The sequence below is a fragment of the Alligator sinensis genome, unplaced genomic scaffold (genome assembly GCF_000455745.1).
Source record: "Alligator sinensis unplaced genomic scaffold, ASM45574v1 scaffold607_1, whole genome shotgun sequence".
NCBI classification, from domain to species: domain Eukaryota; kingdom Metazoa; phylum Chordata; order Crocodylia; family Alligatoridae; genus Alligator; species Alligator sinensis.
This window is the reverse complement of record NW_005841935.1, coordinates 1,315,536-1,332,808: the sequence shown is the minus strand read 5'-3', so window position 1 is coordinate 1,332,808 and position 17,273 is coordinate 1,315,536. Positions and strand designations below refer to the sequence as shown.

Below are 17,273 nucleotides of genomic sequence, written 5' to 3'. Positions count from 1 at the left end.
CCCCCCCGCTCGTCCAGGGGGTATAGTCCAGGAGGAGTACGCTCCTTAAAAAAGGTTGAAAACTCCTTGCCTAAAGGCTTTCAAAGGCCCAACCAAAAGCAGGACAGGGTATAGTTGCGTAGGCAGCCTTGACTCTTGCATTTCCAAACTTATGATTTCTCAGCTTTGCAACCTTAATGTTTTTTCACAAGGTGTTTGAATGCAATTGGTTATAGTATGGGACTGTCATAGAGAGCCAGTGCAGCTGCATAGATTTCTGTAGTCAAAGATTATCCCGATGATTAATTGTTGCTTCTTTTTTTCCACGCTCTGCATAACTTCAGGAAGTGCCACTTGCGTCACCATGGGATGATGGTAGGCCTCGAGTGACCTGGAGAGGGGATGGACAGTTTGTTGCCGTAGGTGCCGTCTGTCTGAAGACAGGTATAGGCAGACAAGGTTCCTTGGGTGAATTTGATATCTTTTATTAGACCAACCCAAATGGTTGGAGAATAGTTATTAAGCAAGCTTTCGGGTTCAAAAACCCCTCATCAGGCTAAGGAAGCTTCAGCAGTTGCTGTGTGCTCTTCCTGAAGACAGGTATGGGCTTGAACAGCATACCGGTGCCAGCTTAAGTACTCGCACATGTTGAGCATGGGGCCGGTCACTGTTAATTTGGGAGAACCTTTTTACTCTGGGTACTAGCTTGCCTGTGGTGAGTTCTGGTGTCACGCACCAAGCTGACTTTTAATCATGGCTGGAACAAACTGTTCAGGGCTTTTCCAAAGGGGAGACTTATTTTTAGGCTAAGAAATGTCATGTCTTAACCATGAGCTCTCTGAGGAACTTCACTGAGTGGAGAAGTAGCATTCACTAGAAAAGAGCTATTTGCTGATACTTCAGCACTTCAAATTGGGCAAGTACTCAGGGCAGGAAGGAGGGTAGTGGGGCGGAGACAGTGGTCAGAGTTGGGCTTACTGAATAGAAGCTCGTGCTTAGCCTGAAGCAGATGATCACTCTTGGCTATGTGAGAGCTGCCTGAGCAAAAGGCCCTCCCCCTGCCAAATATAGAATATGCTTGTCATGGGTATTTTTCCTTACACACCCCTGTCTCCCATCTTCCCTCCATCTCATTTGAGCAGGGGCCCGGAAGGTCAGAGTGTGGAGCAGAGAGCTTGTCCTTCAGTCAACGAGTGAGCCTGTCCCAGGATTAGAACAAGCCCTGGCCTGGAAGTGAGTAGCCAGCAAGCTAGGCACTGCAGCCTGAGTTTTGTTCACTTGTGCCCTCCGTGTCTGTCTCTCTGCTCTTTTGTTTCTGCGCTTTGCCCGAGCTTTCAAGGCCCAGCTTGAAGCCTCCCTGTTACTGGTCAAATGTGAAGTGCTAAAGAGCAACACTTTATACCCAATCTTTTTTTCTTCCTTAGAGAACATCCTTGTTCCACTCGAGAAGCAAAATATTGGAGTTGGGAGGGAAGGGTAGACCCTGTACCTGGCCTCGTGGCAACCTCCTGCCAACTCCTGGCTCTGTGTAATAAGGAGCTCCATTGTTCTCCTTTCCTGTATTTAGAGTTTGCCTGCCTGTAGAGAGATGTCTGATGAACAGCTGCTCAGCTTTCTCTTTCCTTTCACAATGTCTGTAATGCCTTCTATAGTGGAAGGCATTACAGAAACAAGTCCACTGCTGCTGCCTTGGCTCATGTGTTGTGTGCCTGAGCATGTTATTCTGGGGCAGCCAGAGTTCTCTCATCCTAGGCATGATGGGTGAAAACTCTCCCTCCCCCCATGCTTTCCCTTTTTTATTTATGTTAAGGCCTTCCGGGAGCCTCATAGCATCCACACAGGAGAAGCCCAACAAGCACGATATTGTCTTCTTTGAAAAGAACGGACTTCTTCATGGGGAGTTTACCCTTTCCTTCCAGAAGGGGCAGGTCAAGGTGGGTGAACAGTTGTGTGTACTGGGCTCCTGCATGGTTCTGTCTGCTGAGCTCTTGGAGGGTGAAGACCTGTAGTTGCACTGTGGTAGACAGGATTCCCCAGACTGGAGTAGCCCCATATCTGGGTCTGAATTTGCTGTAGCTGCTGATTTCTGTCTTAATCACAACCTGACTCTAAGCCTCAGCTCCAGACTTAGAAAGAACTTGGGTTTAGCTCTCCTCTGTGCAGAAGAGGTGTCTTTGCTATCAGCCACTGACAGACTTGCCAGAAAGAGAGACATGGGGAAAGTCTCACATTACCAATCAGGCCCCTTATTTGATTTATTGATCCCAAAGTACCCAGGAGCACTGGGACCAGCCCATCTCCCACAGTGGCACTAGGGATGGAATTGGGCCCCATATCCACAACTGTGCGCTTCCAAGTAGGAGACACCAGTGCCCTCCAGAGGCTCTAGCATGGAGCTGCTGGAATTCTTTCCCTGTCCTAGGGCAGCTGCTCCCTCAGGATGCTGTTTGTGTGGCAGCTGGGGTGGGAATGCAAGTGTTGTGTGGAGAGAGCGGCACAATATGGCAGAGTGCTACTGAGCAGTTTGAGTGGAAAGCTAATAACCTCTGCTTGGATTTGCTCTTGTTGCTGCCTCTGGTTGGTGAGAACCCCCTGGGTGAATGTTCTGCCAGGGCAATGCCAGGGATGAGAATACTGGTGATCCCTTGATGAAAGTTTACCTCATGCCACTTTCTTAGCTCCTGAAAAACCATGTGGTGGTGAGGGGGTTGCTGCATGATCTTGGCCCTGGCCTTTGGGGAGCCACCAAGAGCCCTGTGAAATGGTCGTGTTTTGCTAGCATTCTGGTTTCCTCACCCTGCACAAAGAGGGTGCATCTGCTTCTCTTTAGCATCAGAGTAAGCAGTTCTAGGCTAGGTCTGTCTCATCAGGTTAATGAGCTGCTCTGGAACTCAGACTCGACTATCCTGGCAGTGTGGCTGGAAGATCTTCAGAACAAGAACTGCTCCAAGCCAAGCACTTACGGTAGGAATGCTCCTTCTGTGCCCTGGCTTCTGGGATTTAATTATCAGTGTAGTAAGCAATTGTGGCTTGGGACATACACATGACAGGGAAGGATCCTTTGCCCTTCTGGAGTACAAGAGATTTTGTTAGTTTGTCATTGTTCAAGACTTCTGCTCCGAAATGAGGTTAACACTTCTTGGAACAGCTACTCCAGTGCTTGTAGGGAGCTCTTTCCAGAGCCTAAAGTGCCCATTGGTATGTCTCCGTAATAGCAGTGTCCTCTTCAGGAATGGTCTCTGGGGAGAAAGGAGGGAAGTAGAGAGGATTTTGGAGTTTGACTCTTGGGCAAATCCTGGGATTGGGGTTCCCTTGTGCTGGTGTGTGTAAGAAACTGTCCCTAGCTCAAGGGGTTTGCAGTCTAAATAGGCAGGATGGGAAAGATTGGACAGGTGGGGAATAGTGTCTTTGAGACAATGTCTTGATGGGATCATGTGGGGAGTGCGCAGCAGGGCAGGGGCTGACCCCAGACCTCCTGAATTCCAGTGTAGTACATTCACCCCGAAGCCAGTCTGTCTCTGGGATGTGGAGATGACTGCCAAGCATCAGACAAATTGGAGAGGCTGCAGCAGATGCTGCCCTATTTGTAGTGAATGACTCTGGTGGTGGCTGTGACTAGAGAGAGGGACCAAGCTGCAACCTTGGGGTGGATAGGCTGACTCTCCTACTTCTACTTGTTCACATGGGGGGCTGAGAAGCCAGGCCTGCCCCTATAGGGTGCAATAACCTCCTATTTCTTTGTAGTCCAGCTGTGGTCAACAGGGAACTACCACTGGTACCTGAAGCAGAGCCTGCATTTTGGCAGTTCCAAGAAAAGCCAGCTTGTGTTGCTGTTGTGGGACTCGGAGATCCCGTATCGGCTGCATGTCCTCTGCAGAGGCTGGCGCTATCTCTGCTATGACTGGCATTGGAGCACTGACCACAGTACTGGAGAGGAGAGCTGCCACTCGGCAAGCGTGGCTGTCATTGATGGAGGTAACACAAGGGTCACCCTGAAGCCCGTAGTATTGGGGGATGGCTGGTGCCCAGCAAGTTGGTCTCTGGTTCTTCGGTGCTTGATTGCTATCTTCTTGTGAGTTGGGGTCAGCGTAAGATATGGGTGCAGCTCCCTCCTTCAGGGATAGTTGGTATAATGGGCTTTGAGTGAGGGCCCCATTATGCATTGAGAAGCTGGAGAATAGGTTAAAATTTTATGTAAGTATGTATGTATTTATTCTCCACCCCTCCCTTATCATCCTTTCTACAGACAAGGTGCTGGTGACAGCATTCCAGCATGCGGTGGTGCCCCCGCCCATGTGCACGTTCCAGCTCCAGCTCCCACAGGCTGTCAATCAGGTCATGTTCCACGCTGATCCCTGGGCGAGCAGAGATCTGGCTATCTTTGATGCTGACAACAGGATCTCTGTGTACAGATACGGTTTGTGCTTTGTATACCATGTGCTGAGACAGGCTTTCCCCTACCCCTGTGTTGTGTGCCCAGAAGAACTGTTGAATGTCTGTGTCAGTGAGGGCAACCTCACCTTTGCCTCTGAGTGGTCAGGTCTCAAATGCATTGTGGAAGTTCAAATGCGTCTGGTTCCTCCTCACCTCCCCCTCAGTCTCTCTCTCTGCGTCCTTTCAGTTACTGGGAGGCTTGCAAAGCATCTCAGGAATGCTGAGTGGATAGTCCTGTGGAAATGTGGTACCTGTGGGCTGCAAACACTGTTTTATCACTGCTCCCCTGTATGCTTCTGCTGGGGCGACTCCTAGCTGCAACAGTTGTGTCAGCCTGCGAGGTCATCTCATGGCCTTTTTCCTGGTTGTTTTTGCAAGTATTGTGGCTTTGGAAGTTCGTCATTGTGCTGCTTGGCCCTGGAGGTGGGAGGGAGATGCATTTTATCTTGGTTCTTAGAGCTTAACTGATTCCTACAGTGGTGAAAAGGCCCATCTGTATGAATCCAGCTCCCTCAGGAGTGCATCATGCTGTGGCCCAATTATTGCAACTGCCATGTGAGAGGGTTCCCTCCTGGGAGTCAGGAACAGCCTCCCTGGAGATTTTGCTCTTTGCATCCCACTTTGGTTGTCTTGAAGCCAGGCTAGGAATCGCAGAAGTAGGTGGTAGTAAGGTTTGACAGAATTTGATTTTTATTTTTAATAATTTTGTGACTAAATCAGTGTTTGTTTTTAAGCATTTCTTTCACTTTTTACTGTTTTTTAAATCTATTTAAATTTTCAGGATTGTGCTAAATTAGGGATATGGGGGCCAGACAATTTAGTAATGACAGTATACTGTTACAGTTGGTGGTTGTAGCTGTGTTGATCTAAGGACATAGGTAGACAAGATTATTTGGGTAGATGTGATATCTTTTATTAGATCAACTAAATAGTTGGAAAAATTGTTCTTTGCAAGCTTTTGGGCACAATTTTTTCTAACTACTTAGTTGGTCTAATAAACAATATCACATCTACCCAAAAAACCTTGTCTGCCTAGTATACTGTTAAAAGCTTTATGAAGTCACATGTCAAAATATAATAAGTAAATATCCATTTACTTGCTCAGCGGCAGTTTGGCCTCTGCCCCAATCACACAGGGGCCAGGCTGGACTCGCCAAGAGTTTGGTGCCCAATCACCAGCAGGGACCTGGGCAGAGTGAGCAGCCGATGGCTGCTAGCAGCCCTGCCCCTCAAACTCCCTCTGCCAGCACCGCTCTACCAGCACAGCCCCCAGCTCCTGCAGTGGCTGCCCAAGCCACTACCCTAGGAGCAGTGTGTGGGAGTGCAGCTGGGACTCCCCTCCACTCGCCTGCAGGTCATGTGTTTGTTTGTGTGCGTGTGTGTGTGTGTGCGCGCATGCGTGCATGCACTCATGGTGCCCCCTTCCCCAGATTTATTTATGCCCATCCCAGATTTTTACATCCCCTTGCTATAAATTTCGATTATTACCGATGAAAATATTTTGAGCCAGCTGAAATCGATGTTTATCAGTAAAAGTCTAACCCTGCCAAGCCCAGTGATAATGAACTATTGCCAACTTCCATGACACTGGCTATTGACCTACTCTGCTGCTGTGGCTTCCCGTTTGGCTCTGGGAAGACAGAGAGCAGCTGCCTGCTCCACAGGTCTCAAGTGTATAGGAGTGGCAGGAGTTGGCAACATTTTTTGGGCAGTGTCAAAAACACCCACAACCTCAACTTGTACCATGTTGGCATGTCAGGGGCGGACAGCAGGGGAGCCATGAGGGGCCCGATCCTTGTTGTGGCAGGGCAGTCCTGGCCCCTTCCCCACTGTCTACTCTGAGGCGCTTGTGCCTGTTTCAGATCCTAGACTGCTTGCAGCAGGTGGCGGGGAGGCTGCAAGCAGCTGCATCGGGGTTCTTGGAGCCCTGACCCGGTTTGTTGCTGGCGGTGGGTGCACATGTGCCTTGAATTGGATGATGGGGAAGGGTCTGGGGCTGCAGTGTTGCAACAAGGGTCAGACCTCTCTTGGCTGTCCCATTGTCTGCCCTGAGGCACACATACCAAGCAAAATGCCTTTGCATGCCATGCTCTGGCACATGTGCTGGGGGTTGCCTACCCCAGCTCTAAGGTTTTTGTGTTTCACCTTTGCCAGGTGAATGCACTGTGCAGGACTCCACTGTCAAACTGGCAGCGCTGGGAGGAAGTGGATTCAAAGCTGCCGTGGAAACACCGTGCTTGGTGAAAACCTACAGGTACTCAGGGCCTTGGGGTAGTGATGGCAATGGCTGGCCTGAGGTGTGAAACAGGTGGCTGGGTAGTGGCTCTGACTGTCCCCGTCATGAGCGTGAATGCAAAGTTTGATGGCAGTAGGGAGCAGGGCTATAGGTTGTGCTTCCTGCAGAGCTGAGTGCTCAGTTCTCTCTCTCTGGTATGGCAGGGCTTTGGTCCCAGCCCTGATGTCTAGGAAATTTAGCACCATGCTCTTTGCCATTCTGTTGAGGTGGCTGGTCAGGGGTGCATAGCTCTGAGGGCAAGAAAGGGTGCCAACCGTTTTGCTGCAACAACTGTGGCTTTTCTGGGATGGAGTAGGAATCTGTGTTACATTGAAGGACCATCAGCAGGATCTACTTTTCCCTGTGGACTTGCAGGAGCAGGCACTTAAAGGGGGGTAAGGTGCTGAGAGGCTGCTCCTGGCAGGGCCCAGGAGGATGGAAATCCTGTCTCCCAGTACTCTCAGATCCCAAATCTTTCTGACTAGATGAGCTGGTCCCACTTCAGGAAAGCAGAATAGGGCACGCTGGGCCCTTGGCTTTCACTACAGGCCATGTCATCTGTGTGAGAAATTCACGCTACTTCAGAGCGGGGCATGTCATTGCCTCACTAGACAGGTCTCTTGCTGAGGCTGGGCATAGGGCTGCCACTTCTTCCTGCATGGGAAAGGCAGGGTGTGACTTGCTTGGAGGATGCCAATCTCTTTCTCTCCATATGCAAACAGGGTGGACCTGGACTGCTGTGAGGATGGAGAAATGAACCCACTGAAGCTCCGTCTTCTCACCTGGCTGCAAGATGACACATTCTTGGCTGTTAGCCAGGGGAAGCTGGTCTCTCAGTCCATCCTGCACCATCTGAATGTGGCACCATCCTCAGCAGGGGCCACGGTGGAGGAAGAAGGGATCCTGGATCTTGGGTACTGCAAGACAATTCCTTGGGGTACAGGGTTGATGCAACTGTCAAGTGATTCTAGAGCTAGGCTTGGTGTCTGATATAGATCTGATACCCCTTCCTGGCTTTGATACCCCTTTCCCCTGAAGCTCCTGGGATCTGGGATTTATTCATGGCTAGGGGTCTACCTAAATCACATAGGAACTTACCATTTTTTGCAGGTTGAACTCAGTGTAAAGTTCTGATTTCCATGGTCATTTCACGGCAGCCCTGCTCCTCGGTGCTGATTGGTGGAGAGGCCCCAGTGGGGTGGAGGAGGGACAAGGGGGCAGCTGCCATTTTATGTGTTTCCCTTTGTGCTGCCCTGACAGCTGGCGCCTTCCTCCAGTGAGGACTACTGGCTTCCACTGTGGAGCCAGCATTTTATTTTTATTAAGGGTTTGGTGGGGGGTTTGGTTGTTGATTTCACAGATTTTGAAATTTCCACAAGTCAGTCCCTATCCATGGCATATGTGTTCCTATCCCAAGAAGGTCAGGGGCTGGAAGGCTGCTACCAATGAAGCCTGGGCCCACTGATCAAGGGGATCCTTCACTGATAGAGGGGAGTGCTGCACCACCTTAAAAGTTGGTGTGCTTCAGTAGTATGGTGCTGGAAATGCCTATGTAGTGCAGGGACCTTGAATAGTAGGCTTGGGTCTTCAGGGCTGTTGTCAGCATCTTCATCCGCACCAATTTCATCCTGCTCTTTGGGACATCTACAGGGCTGTACCCTGCCTTTCACAACTCCAGGCTATTCCTAATAGGTTCTGCACCCTCACCAGTAAGCTATGGGGTCTCCCACTGGGCTTGTCTTTTGAGCCAGGAGAAGGAAAAAGCCAGACTTCCTGGATTTGGTATGACAGCTTACAGGCAAAATTGAACAGCATTTTGGGCAGTGACATGACCGTGTAGCTCTTGTTTAGCTGGAGCAGGGACTCTGATCCATCTGTAATACAAAGTCTGCAATCTCTTCCCACACTGAATAAAACACCTGGAGTCAAAGGGCATTGGCTCAAACTGTTGCACTATTGAAATCTGCCCCCACACAGAGACTCACTGAAAGCAGGCAGCATCTGACCTGCTGTAGTCCTGAAGTGCAGAGAGGCCAAAATCCTACTGGATCTGTGGCGCCTGGGTAAATGCAGTTACACTTAAGCAAATTACACTGGTCTGAGCAGAGCAGACACACTGGGGTAGGGCCTGTACATCATGCAAGTTGCTCTACTTGGGAAAAGTTACCCCTGGGGGTAAGTCGGAAGTAACTATAATAAAGTGTAAGTTATACCATAGATCAGTGGTCCCTAGCCAACCAGTCCTGATTGGCTGGTTGATCAGGGAGCCTCTTTTGGTCAATCCTGAGCTGGGAGGGATGGGTGCATGCATGCACCCCTCCTCCACCAGCCCAGCAGGTCAGTCTGTGTGGGAGGGAAGGGGCGGAGGCCAGATTGAGGCCCCCGCAGTGAGGTATGGATGGTGCAGCCCAGCCAGGAGCAGGGGAAGGTGAGAGGAGCCACAGCCTGGCCAAGTGTTGGGAGGATTGCAGCGCAGGGGGGTGGTGGTTTTCAGGGGCACAGAGAGAGAGGGGGAGAGTGCTCCTGCTGCTGGGCGCACCCTGGTGGAGGCCCTGGGGGCATGTGCCCCCCCATCTCTGCATGGGGCGGAGGCAGCTATCTGCCCACTGTGCCTCAAGCCCAGCTGTAGCTGGCCATGTGCAAGCATGGCTCAGCCTAGCAGTGGAATGCACGTGGCATTTAGCCGCTCCTAGGCCAGCTGCAGCAGGGCTCAGGGCACAAAGCCCAGCACACAACAGCAGCTGCCTCTGCCACACATGGATGAGGGGACACGTGCCCCCACAAATGCAGGGCAGTGCGGGCAGCTGCAGCAGCAGTGAGGGAGGGAGCGGGGCTGGAGCAGGGGCGGGCCCTGCACAGCCAGGGCAGGTGCGGAAATGAGCTGCAAGGGGCTTGTCTGGGGGTCGCGGGGGGGGGTGTGCCCCTGGATCTGCACATGAGGCAGGTTACAGCTGTGGGCTGGGGTTAGGCTCTTCCTGGCAGGGGTGCTGGGCTGCACTGCGCTTGGACTGGGTGCAGTGTGCCCGGTATCTGCATGCACACTGCAGGGCATTGGGGCTGTTTCCCAAGGGCATTGGGGACCCCTGAGGGCACAGGGGCTGTGTGCCCGGTATCTGTGTATGGGGAAGGGGCAGGGACAAGAGGAGGGGAAGGCTGTGCTGGGCTGTTCCTGGTGTGGGTTGGGCCATGCTGCACTTCAAGTGGGCAGCAGCAGTGCTGGGAAGGGGTCTGGAGGGCTATGGTGAATTTTCAGGTGGCCGCCGCCCCCCCTACCCGGCCTGAGTGCAGGGTGGCCCTTCACTCCCACAGAGAAGAGCCCTGCTCCAGCTCGCAGCTGCAGCCCACCCTGCCTTGCCCATTGTGCAGATCTGGGTGCACCCCCCAGCTCCTCCCCCATGCCTTTCTGGGCTGCATGCCCCCCCATGCCCCCTGTCCCATGCCCAGCCCTGCGGGGGGGAGGGGGGGGGGCAGGCAGATTGAGGTCCCAGTGGTGAGGGAAGGAGTGGGGGGAGCCATCTGCCTTGAGCCCCTGGCCCTTCCCCTTCCCCCCACCCTTTCCCCCACAGACCTACCTGCTGGGGGGACATGCCCCCAAATAATTTTTTCTTTCCCTGCCTCAATTGCCCTGCCCCCCCTTCCCTCCCCACAGACTTACCTGGGTTGCTTTTAAATTCCAAAAGTGATCTCCTACTTAAAAAGGTTGGAGACCACTGCCATAGATCATGTGTCTGCAGTTCTAGTCTTTTTCATCCTAGGGTAACCATCTACTTACAGCAAAAGATCATTAAGAGTTCCCTTTCTACTGATTGGCAAGCAGGTCTAATAGCACCTACTGCAGACAGCTACTTCAAAAGAGCTGCTGTCATCTGGACACTGATGTAACTTCATCAATGTAATCATGTTATGTGAACTCACCCTCCCAGTGTTAATGGGTGTGACTTTGCTGAAAGTTTTTCTAGAGACTGTAAACTAGTGGTCACCAATCTGGATCTTGATCCATCGGTAGATCTTGGAGTAGATCCAAGGCTGGGGTGGGGAGCTGAGTGCCCCCACGCATGCATGCGCATACCCCAGCCCAGTAGGTTAGTCCATGGGGGAGGGAAGGGGCAGGGGCTAAATTGAGGCCCCCACAGTGAGGGACAGTGCCGCAGAGGCAGGAGCAGGGGTAAGTTGAGTAGGGCCCTAGCCGAGTGGGACTTACCTGCTGGGGAGGCGTGCCCCCAAATAATTGTGTCTCCCTCTGCCTTGATCTGCCCTCCCCCTCACTCCCCTTACCTCCCCGCAGACTTGGCAGGGGGTGGGGGTGGCGGCAGCTCATGGTAGATCTTGGGTTGCTTTTAAATGCCAAAGGTGATCTACTTAAAAAGGTTGGAGACCACTGCTGTATACCCTCACTGACCTGATTGTATGCCTACTCACCCCAGACTGGGATGGCCAGAAGCCACATTTGGTTGCTTCTCAGTCCCATGCTGTAAAGTGAAAAGGTATGTGTAAGGGGGTTGTGTTGCAGTGCAATGATATTTCCTCTCGCGTGTACCTTGTTCCAGCCTGGCTGTGCCTGTGGATGGGGAAGTGATCAGCCTGTGCTACAACCCAAAGACCAAGACAGTAGCCCTGCAGCTGGCTGATGGGCAGATATTGAAGTACCTCTGGGGTATGTTATATCCCTGCCAATGTAACTGAGTTTAGAAAGTCATTGCTGTCACCTCCCTGTCATGACTTATTGGAATGTGTGTAGCTTACATCTGAATCTACTTGATTATTAAAGGCAATAATGGAAGAGGTTATGTGCTTCCAAGCCAAAGAGGCCATTTTCTATGGCTTTGGAAGCACTGGTTAGTTGCTAGTGTCTCACTGATACTTGGCCTGTAGCCCACAAGGGACATATGTGCCCCTCTGAGCCCCCACTGCACTATCGTGCTCTTGAGTTGCCTCCTGCCTTGTTGCACACTGTAAATGAGCCCAGTTGGAGCTTTTCTGATGTGCAGTAAGGTGAAGTCTTCCTATGTCTTGTAGGTCTGTGCAGTCTTTGGGTCTCTCAGCTGTGGGGGAAGTGGGTTAATTATCTGTGTTGCTTCTAGAAGCTCTCCGTCCAGCACTCGAGCCCTGGAGGAACAGTAGTGGCTCTGCTGTCCACTTTCCTACCCCTTGCGTGCAAACTGCCCTGGTCACGATTGACAGAGAAGTGAGTGAATGGGAAGTGGGTTGCACTGTCTGATCCTATAGTTCTGGGTGTCTTTTACTGAATCCTTCGCCAGCTCATATGGTGGGGGGACTGGAAGCGGGGCAGGTTCCCTGGTTCATGTCCGAGAGCACTCCTTCCTATTACTCTCTCCAAGCAGATCAGGATGGAGCCAGCAAACTTGAGCTGCCTTCAATTTGCCTGATGACTTATAATGAACTTGCACACAGCCCCAGCTGATAGTGGTGCATCACTGTTCTGAGACAAGTCAGGAGCCTTAGACCCACTAAGCTCCCCACATTACTCCCATTCATTCCTATGTACAGTACTGAGCAGTCATTTATCTAGAGCTGTCTGAACAGTTCAATCAGTTGGGGCATATCACTGATTATGTTTCCTGTAACTGATGTCTTAGTGGCAGTGTTGGCAGTTGCATTAAACAGCTACCATTTGGTTTGCTTTTCTAGCTCTTTTTCTTTTTAAACAGATATTGTTCATTCAGGAACAATATCTGTTCCTGAATGAACAGATAGCCGTCTATAAACTCACTAGGGGGAACCAGAAGGGTTTGGGGGAGACGCTGTTTCCCCTAGCCCCTGCTGGCATAACAAGGAATAATGGGCACAAGTTGATGGAGAGGAGGTACAGATTGGACATCCGAAAAAACTACTTCACAGTCAGGGCGGCTAGGAGCTGGAACCAACTTCCAAGGGAGGTGGTGCTGGCCCCTACCCTGGGGATCTTTAAGAAGAGGCTGGATACTTACCTGGCTGGACTCATTTGAGTCCCGTTTTTGTTTTTAGGGTGAGTGGTTTTGTTTGTGTTTTTGGGTTGTTCTCCCGCCCTGGCGGGGGGTCGGGCTAGAAGATCTATTAGGTCCCTTCCGACCCTGAAACTATGAAACTATGAAACTATGAAACTAGGGGCAGGGGGGCACCCAAATAACCCCCTGCCTCCACCCTGGAGATTCCTTTCCACATGCATGTTCTCATGTTTCTACATTGCGGGCTGGATGCAGTGCCAACAAGTTCAGCACTATGCTCAGTAGGCCTTGGTCTAATGCTGGGGTGTCAAACTCATCAGACCCTGCAAGCTGTATGAGTGGCAAGGGGCCAGTCCATGGCCTGGATCAGGCCCATAGGCTGGCCCTGCATGCTAGATTCAGTGTGTGTTCCAGGCCAACCTTACGTTCTGCCTGCCTCAGCACTGTTGGGCCAATCCAGTGTAGACTGCATGTGAGTCTCCTCTAAAACCCATGGTCAGCACTGCAGGGCTCTGTAGACCAGATCATTGACACCCCTAATCTAATGGCTTCCATTTTTCAGCTATTGGTTCTCAACTTGCAGTGGAAAGTGCTCTGTTCCTCATCAGAGGTTTAAAGCTTGTGGTAAAAAGCTGTTGCATTTCCCACCACAAGTGTTTGAAGATGTGTTTAACTAGCAAACACTGTCTATTGAGATCTTGTGTGATCAAACAAATTCCTGCCAGGCTTTCTTCAGCTGGTGACTTGAGTGCTGAGAACAAGCATGAGATATCTCAGTCCAGCTCGTTACTGGTCTAAAGATAGTGGGCTTATGGTGGTGGTGCTTACAGTACTGTAATGTTATAATTGCTTGTCCTTATTGTTGTAGGATGCAATCCTGGGTCTGAGTGACCGATGCCGCTTTTTCATTAATGATATTGAGGTACCAATGCTTTTTCTGATCCAGTTTTGTGACTCATTTGATCTATTGCTCCTGACACAGAAAGATTTCTTCTTTTTTCCTCCTCACTTTCTTTCCTCAGGTGGCTTGCAACATCACTTCATTTGTGACATATGATGAGTTTCTGCTGGTGACCACCCACTCCCACACCTGCCAGTGCCTCTCCCTGAAGGATGCATTACTGAAAGGTAAACATTCAGATAAAGCCGCGACACAACCAGCCTTCCCGAGGCCCTCTGATTTTTAGGATAGAGCCCTGACAAATTCCCACTTTTCACTGCCAAACCTACCTGTTGTGAGCCCTTCATGACGGTGCCAATCATTAATCATCCAGCCTGGCTGCTGTTGCCAAAGAGCTCTCTTCATTTCCACACAAGCCACAACTACTGGGGCTGGTCATCCCTCTTTCTTCCCCTGCCACCCCTTCCTCTACCTTTGCTTTGTGGTGCAGGAGGAAGTAGCTCAGTCTTCATAGGCCTATGCAGATCTGTGATATGGTGAGAGAGAGAGGCAGAACTATGCCAAAGCACAGCACCTCAGCTTATGGAGAGAATGAGGAGAGGCACCTTGGGAGTAGGGCTGGCCCTGTGAACTGGGTGTCTCATCCCAGGAGTTTAAGAATTCAGCTAGCAGGAGCTGCATTCAGTTCCTTTTTCTGCCTGCTGCCCAAGGACTAAGCCAACTCCCCTCATGGGGATGGTAGGTGGGAGGTGCCCTGGATGAACAGCACTGTGACAGTGTTTGGCACCTGGACATGGGAGGTTGGGATGATGTCAGTACTTTTTGTTCCCATGTGGACATAGTCTGTGATGTCCTTGGGCAGAGACTCAGACTTCATCCTCTCCTCTGCCATGCTAGTGGGCAGACCAGAACCAGATGAAGTTTAACACTTCCAAGTGTAAGGTGCTCCATCTGGGGGCAAACAACCCTCAGCATACATACAGGCTCAGTGGTGACAGCTTGACTTGCACCATGGCTGAAAGGGACCTACGGGTAATGATTGACCCTTGCATGAGTATGACGCATCAGTGCGAGGCAGTGGTCGGCAGGAAAAATAACATGCTGGCATGCATCAACTGATGCATCTTGTGTAAAATTAAGGAAGTGATACTCCCACTGTTCTCCACACTGGTGAGACCGCAGTTGGAGTACTGCATCCAATTCTGGGTGCCGCACTTCAATAAGGATGTGGAAAAACTTGAGAGGATCCAGAAAAGACCAGAAAGACACCTGTATGATCAGGGACATTCAAGGCAAGCCATATGAGGAAAGCCTGAGGGACCTGGGCCTCTTTAGCCTAAAGAAGAGAAGGTTGAGAGGGGACTTGATAGTGGCTTACAGCAATATCACAGGAGTGCATCAGAAGCTTGGTGAACAACTGCTCACTAGGGCACCCCCGGGGAAGACCAGGACCAATGGATACAAGCTCCTGGAAGGCCGCTTCAGGCTTAATACGAGGAAAAACTCCTTCACAGTCAGGGTGTCCAGACTGTGGAATAAACTCCCTCCAGAGGTGTTGCAGTCAGCTACCCTGGAGGTTTTCAAGAGGAGACTGGACAGTCATCTTGCTAGGGTCACCTAACCCCAGTTGTCTTCCTGCCTAGAGTGGGGGTGGGGGGCTGGAACCGATCTGCAAAGTCGCTTCCAGCCCCTAACAATCTGAGACACAGTGAAACCCTGAGTCTGGCTGGCACCCTTGGAACTTATCAGCATATTGCTAACTATCAGGATGTGGGAACCACTGTAGGTCTGGGCAGGGAGTGCTGAACTTGCAGGTGTGTTGATTCCTTACTGATAACCACATCCTTCTCAGGTCTGCAGGCCAGTGAGAGTGGCATCTCCATTCCCAACAGTGAGAGCCTACGCAAAGTGGAACGGGGCTCCAGGGTTGTCACTGTCGTACCACAGGACACTAAACTTGTGCTGCAGGTCAGTCCTTGCCCCACATTGCTGCTGCCTGCTCTCTGGGGTAGGGTGCACAGGTGGTGGGAGAAGCAGGCTAGCCTCAGTGTGGGCCACTTGTAGAAGTTATGGTGGGATGGTGACATCACCTACCATCACACAGGTCTGCCTTTGCTTTGCAGGCTGCAGTGGCACCATTCACAAACTCTGTGTCATAGGGCCTGGTGCTGAACATCCTTAGCTTGCACTACCTCTCTGGCACAGGGGAGAACCTAGAAAGAAATGAGGGCTTTTAGAATTCCCATTGCATGTGAATGGGGTCAAATGAGGTTGCTCTCATCTGTAACAGTGAGAGCAGAGCCTAGCTCTGGCCTTCTTCCTGGGCTGGGCTTCACCAGGGCCTCTGTTATCTTCTTGCAGATCCACTTCCTGAGTGCAGGGTATTGAGCTGCCTACTTATTGGAGTGGATACAGCCCACCTCCTCCTTCCCATCAGGAGGAGAGGTGTCCTGGGCAGACACTGCCACTACTATAGCACAGTGATGTCTTGTGCCAGCAGTGCACCTACCATTGTCAGAAGAGACCCTGGAATCTCTTCCTGGCATGAACGATATTTCTGTGTTTCCTGCATTTCTCAGTCTCCCCTATTAAGCCAGTGTTTGTTTCTGCTCTCCCTCACTAGCCCAATATTGTGGTATTTGGGTTTGCTGCCCTCTGTAGCTCCTGGGACACAGGGCATATCTTACTGAAGTGAAAGAACAGTAACATTTTGTGTTTGAAGTCAAGGGCAGGTCCTGCTATAACAGGTCACATCCTGTCCATCTACTTCCTTCCCCCATTCCCCCATTTACTTCAGCGGTTCAAGATACTCCTGGGATAGCCCTCTATGGTTTCAAGGCAAAAAGCTCTTAGGGGGATTGGGAATAAATATCACATTGGTCTCCTTTGTTTTAGATGCCTAGAGGGAACTTGGAGACCATTCACCACCGAGTCCTGGTTCTAGCTCAGATCCGGAAGTGGCTGGACAGGTGGGTAACAATGACCTGTTTTCATGGGTATGGTGATACAGATGCGACTCAGAAGTGTGGGGAGGGGTAAGGTGGGCTGGAAATAGAGTAGCTAAGGAGAATTCTCTGTCATGGCCATGACTTAGCAAGCAGAAAACAAGCTTCCTGGAGTTGTGCATGCCTGATAATTGCACAGGCTCTGGAGGGCATCACCAGCAAAACATCCTCCTTTAACATTTGGTCATGGCCACCAGGTGCCATATGTTTGGTTCCTCTTTCCCAGGAGCTCTGCTTTCAAAGTACAGTGGCTTGGACTTAGGAATATTATAAACAGGTCACCTTGATGTGTGTGGTGTGGTGTGGTGTGGTGTGGTGTGGTGTGGTGTGGTGTGGTGTGGTGTGGTGTGGTGTGGGGTGGTGTGGTGTGGTGTGGTGTGGGGTGGTGTGGGGTGGTGTGGTGTGGTGTGGTGTGGTGTGGTGTGGTGTGGTGTGGTGTGGTGTGGTGTGGTGTGGTGAAACAGGCAGGTGAAGCACCACTGTTTCCCCTGACCCTTATAATGAGGATTACTCCTAAAATCCTAGAGATTAGCTTGGGGTGTCTCTGGATAGATAGCACTGGTATTTTTCTTTTTACAATGAAGCGCTTTAAAATCTGCTGAGATCCAGCACTTTTTGCTTTAAGATCCACAGGCAGCTCTTTGAGGCTGGCCAGAATTACCTTTCATGTAAAGCCCACCCACTTTAACATCTGAGCATGGGGGCTTAGGGCAGGCCTGGTCAGTCTTCTTCAC

The 17,273-nt window shown here is 51.0% G+C and overlaps 1 protein-coding gene across 3 annotated transcripts in view; it reads left to right on the top strand.

The window, feature by feature from the left end:
• Positions 1-17,273, top strand: part of ELP1 (elongator complex protein 1) — a 58,436-nt gene that overhangs the window by 17,435 nt on the left and 23,728 nt on the right. The window contains exons 7-20 of one of the 3 annotated variants that reach the window (XM_006019662.3): positions 324-423; positions 1,122-1,212; positions 1,790-1,913; positions 2,850-2,943; positions 3,724-3,954; positions 4,226-4,396; positions 6,568-6,667; positions 7,411-7,602; positions 11,236-11,342; positions 11,770-11,873; positions 13,502-13,555; positions 13,656-13,761; positions 15,387-15,502; positions 16,430-16,503. In XM_006019662.3, the coding sequence (XP_006019724.1) occupies positions 324-423; positions 1,122-1,212; positions 1,790-1,913; positions 2,850-2,943; positions 3,724-3,954; positions 4,226-4,396; positions 6,568-6,667; positions 7,411-7,602; positions 11,236-11,342; positions 11,770-11,873; positions 13,502-13,555; positions 13,656-13,761; positions 15,387-15,502; positions 16,430-16,503 (1,664 nt within the window). Of the gene's footprint in view, positions 1-323; positions 448-1,121; positions 1,213-1,789; positions 1,914-2,849; positions 2,944-3,723; positions 3,955-4,225; positions 4,397-6,567; positions 6,668-7,410; positions 7,603-11,235; positions 11,343-11,769; positions 11,874-13,501; positions 13,556-13,655; positions 13,762-15,386; positions 15,503-16,429; positions 16,504-17,273 lie in introns of all 3 variants that reach the window. The other 2 variants (XM_025199068.1, XM_025199067.1) reach the window with 2 other exon arrangements.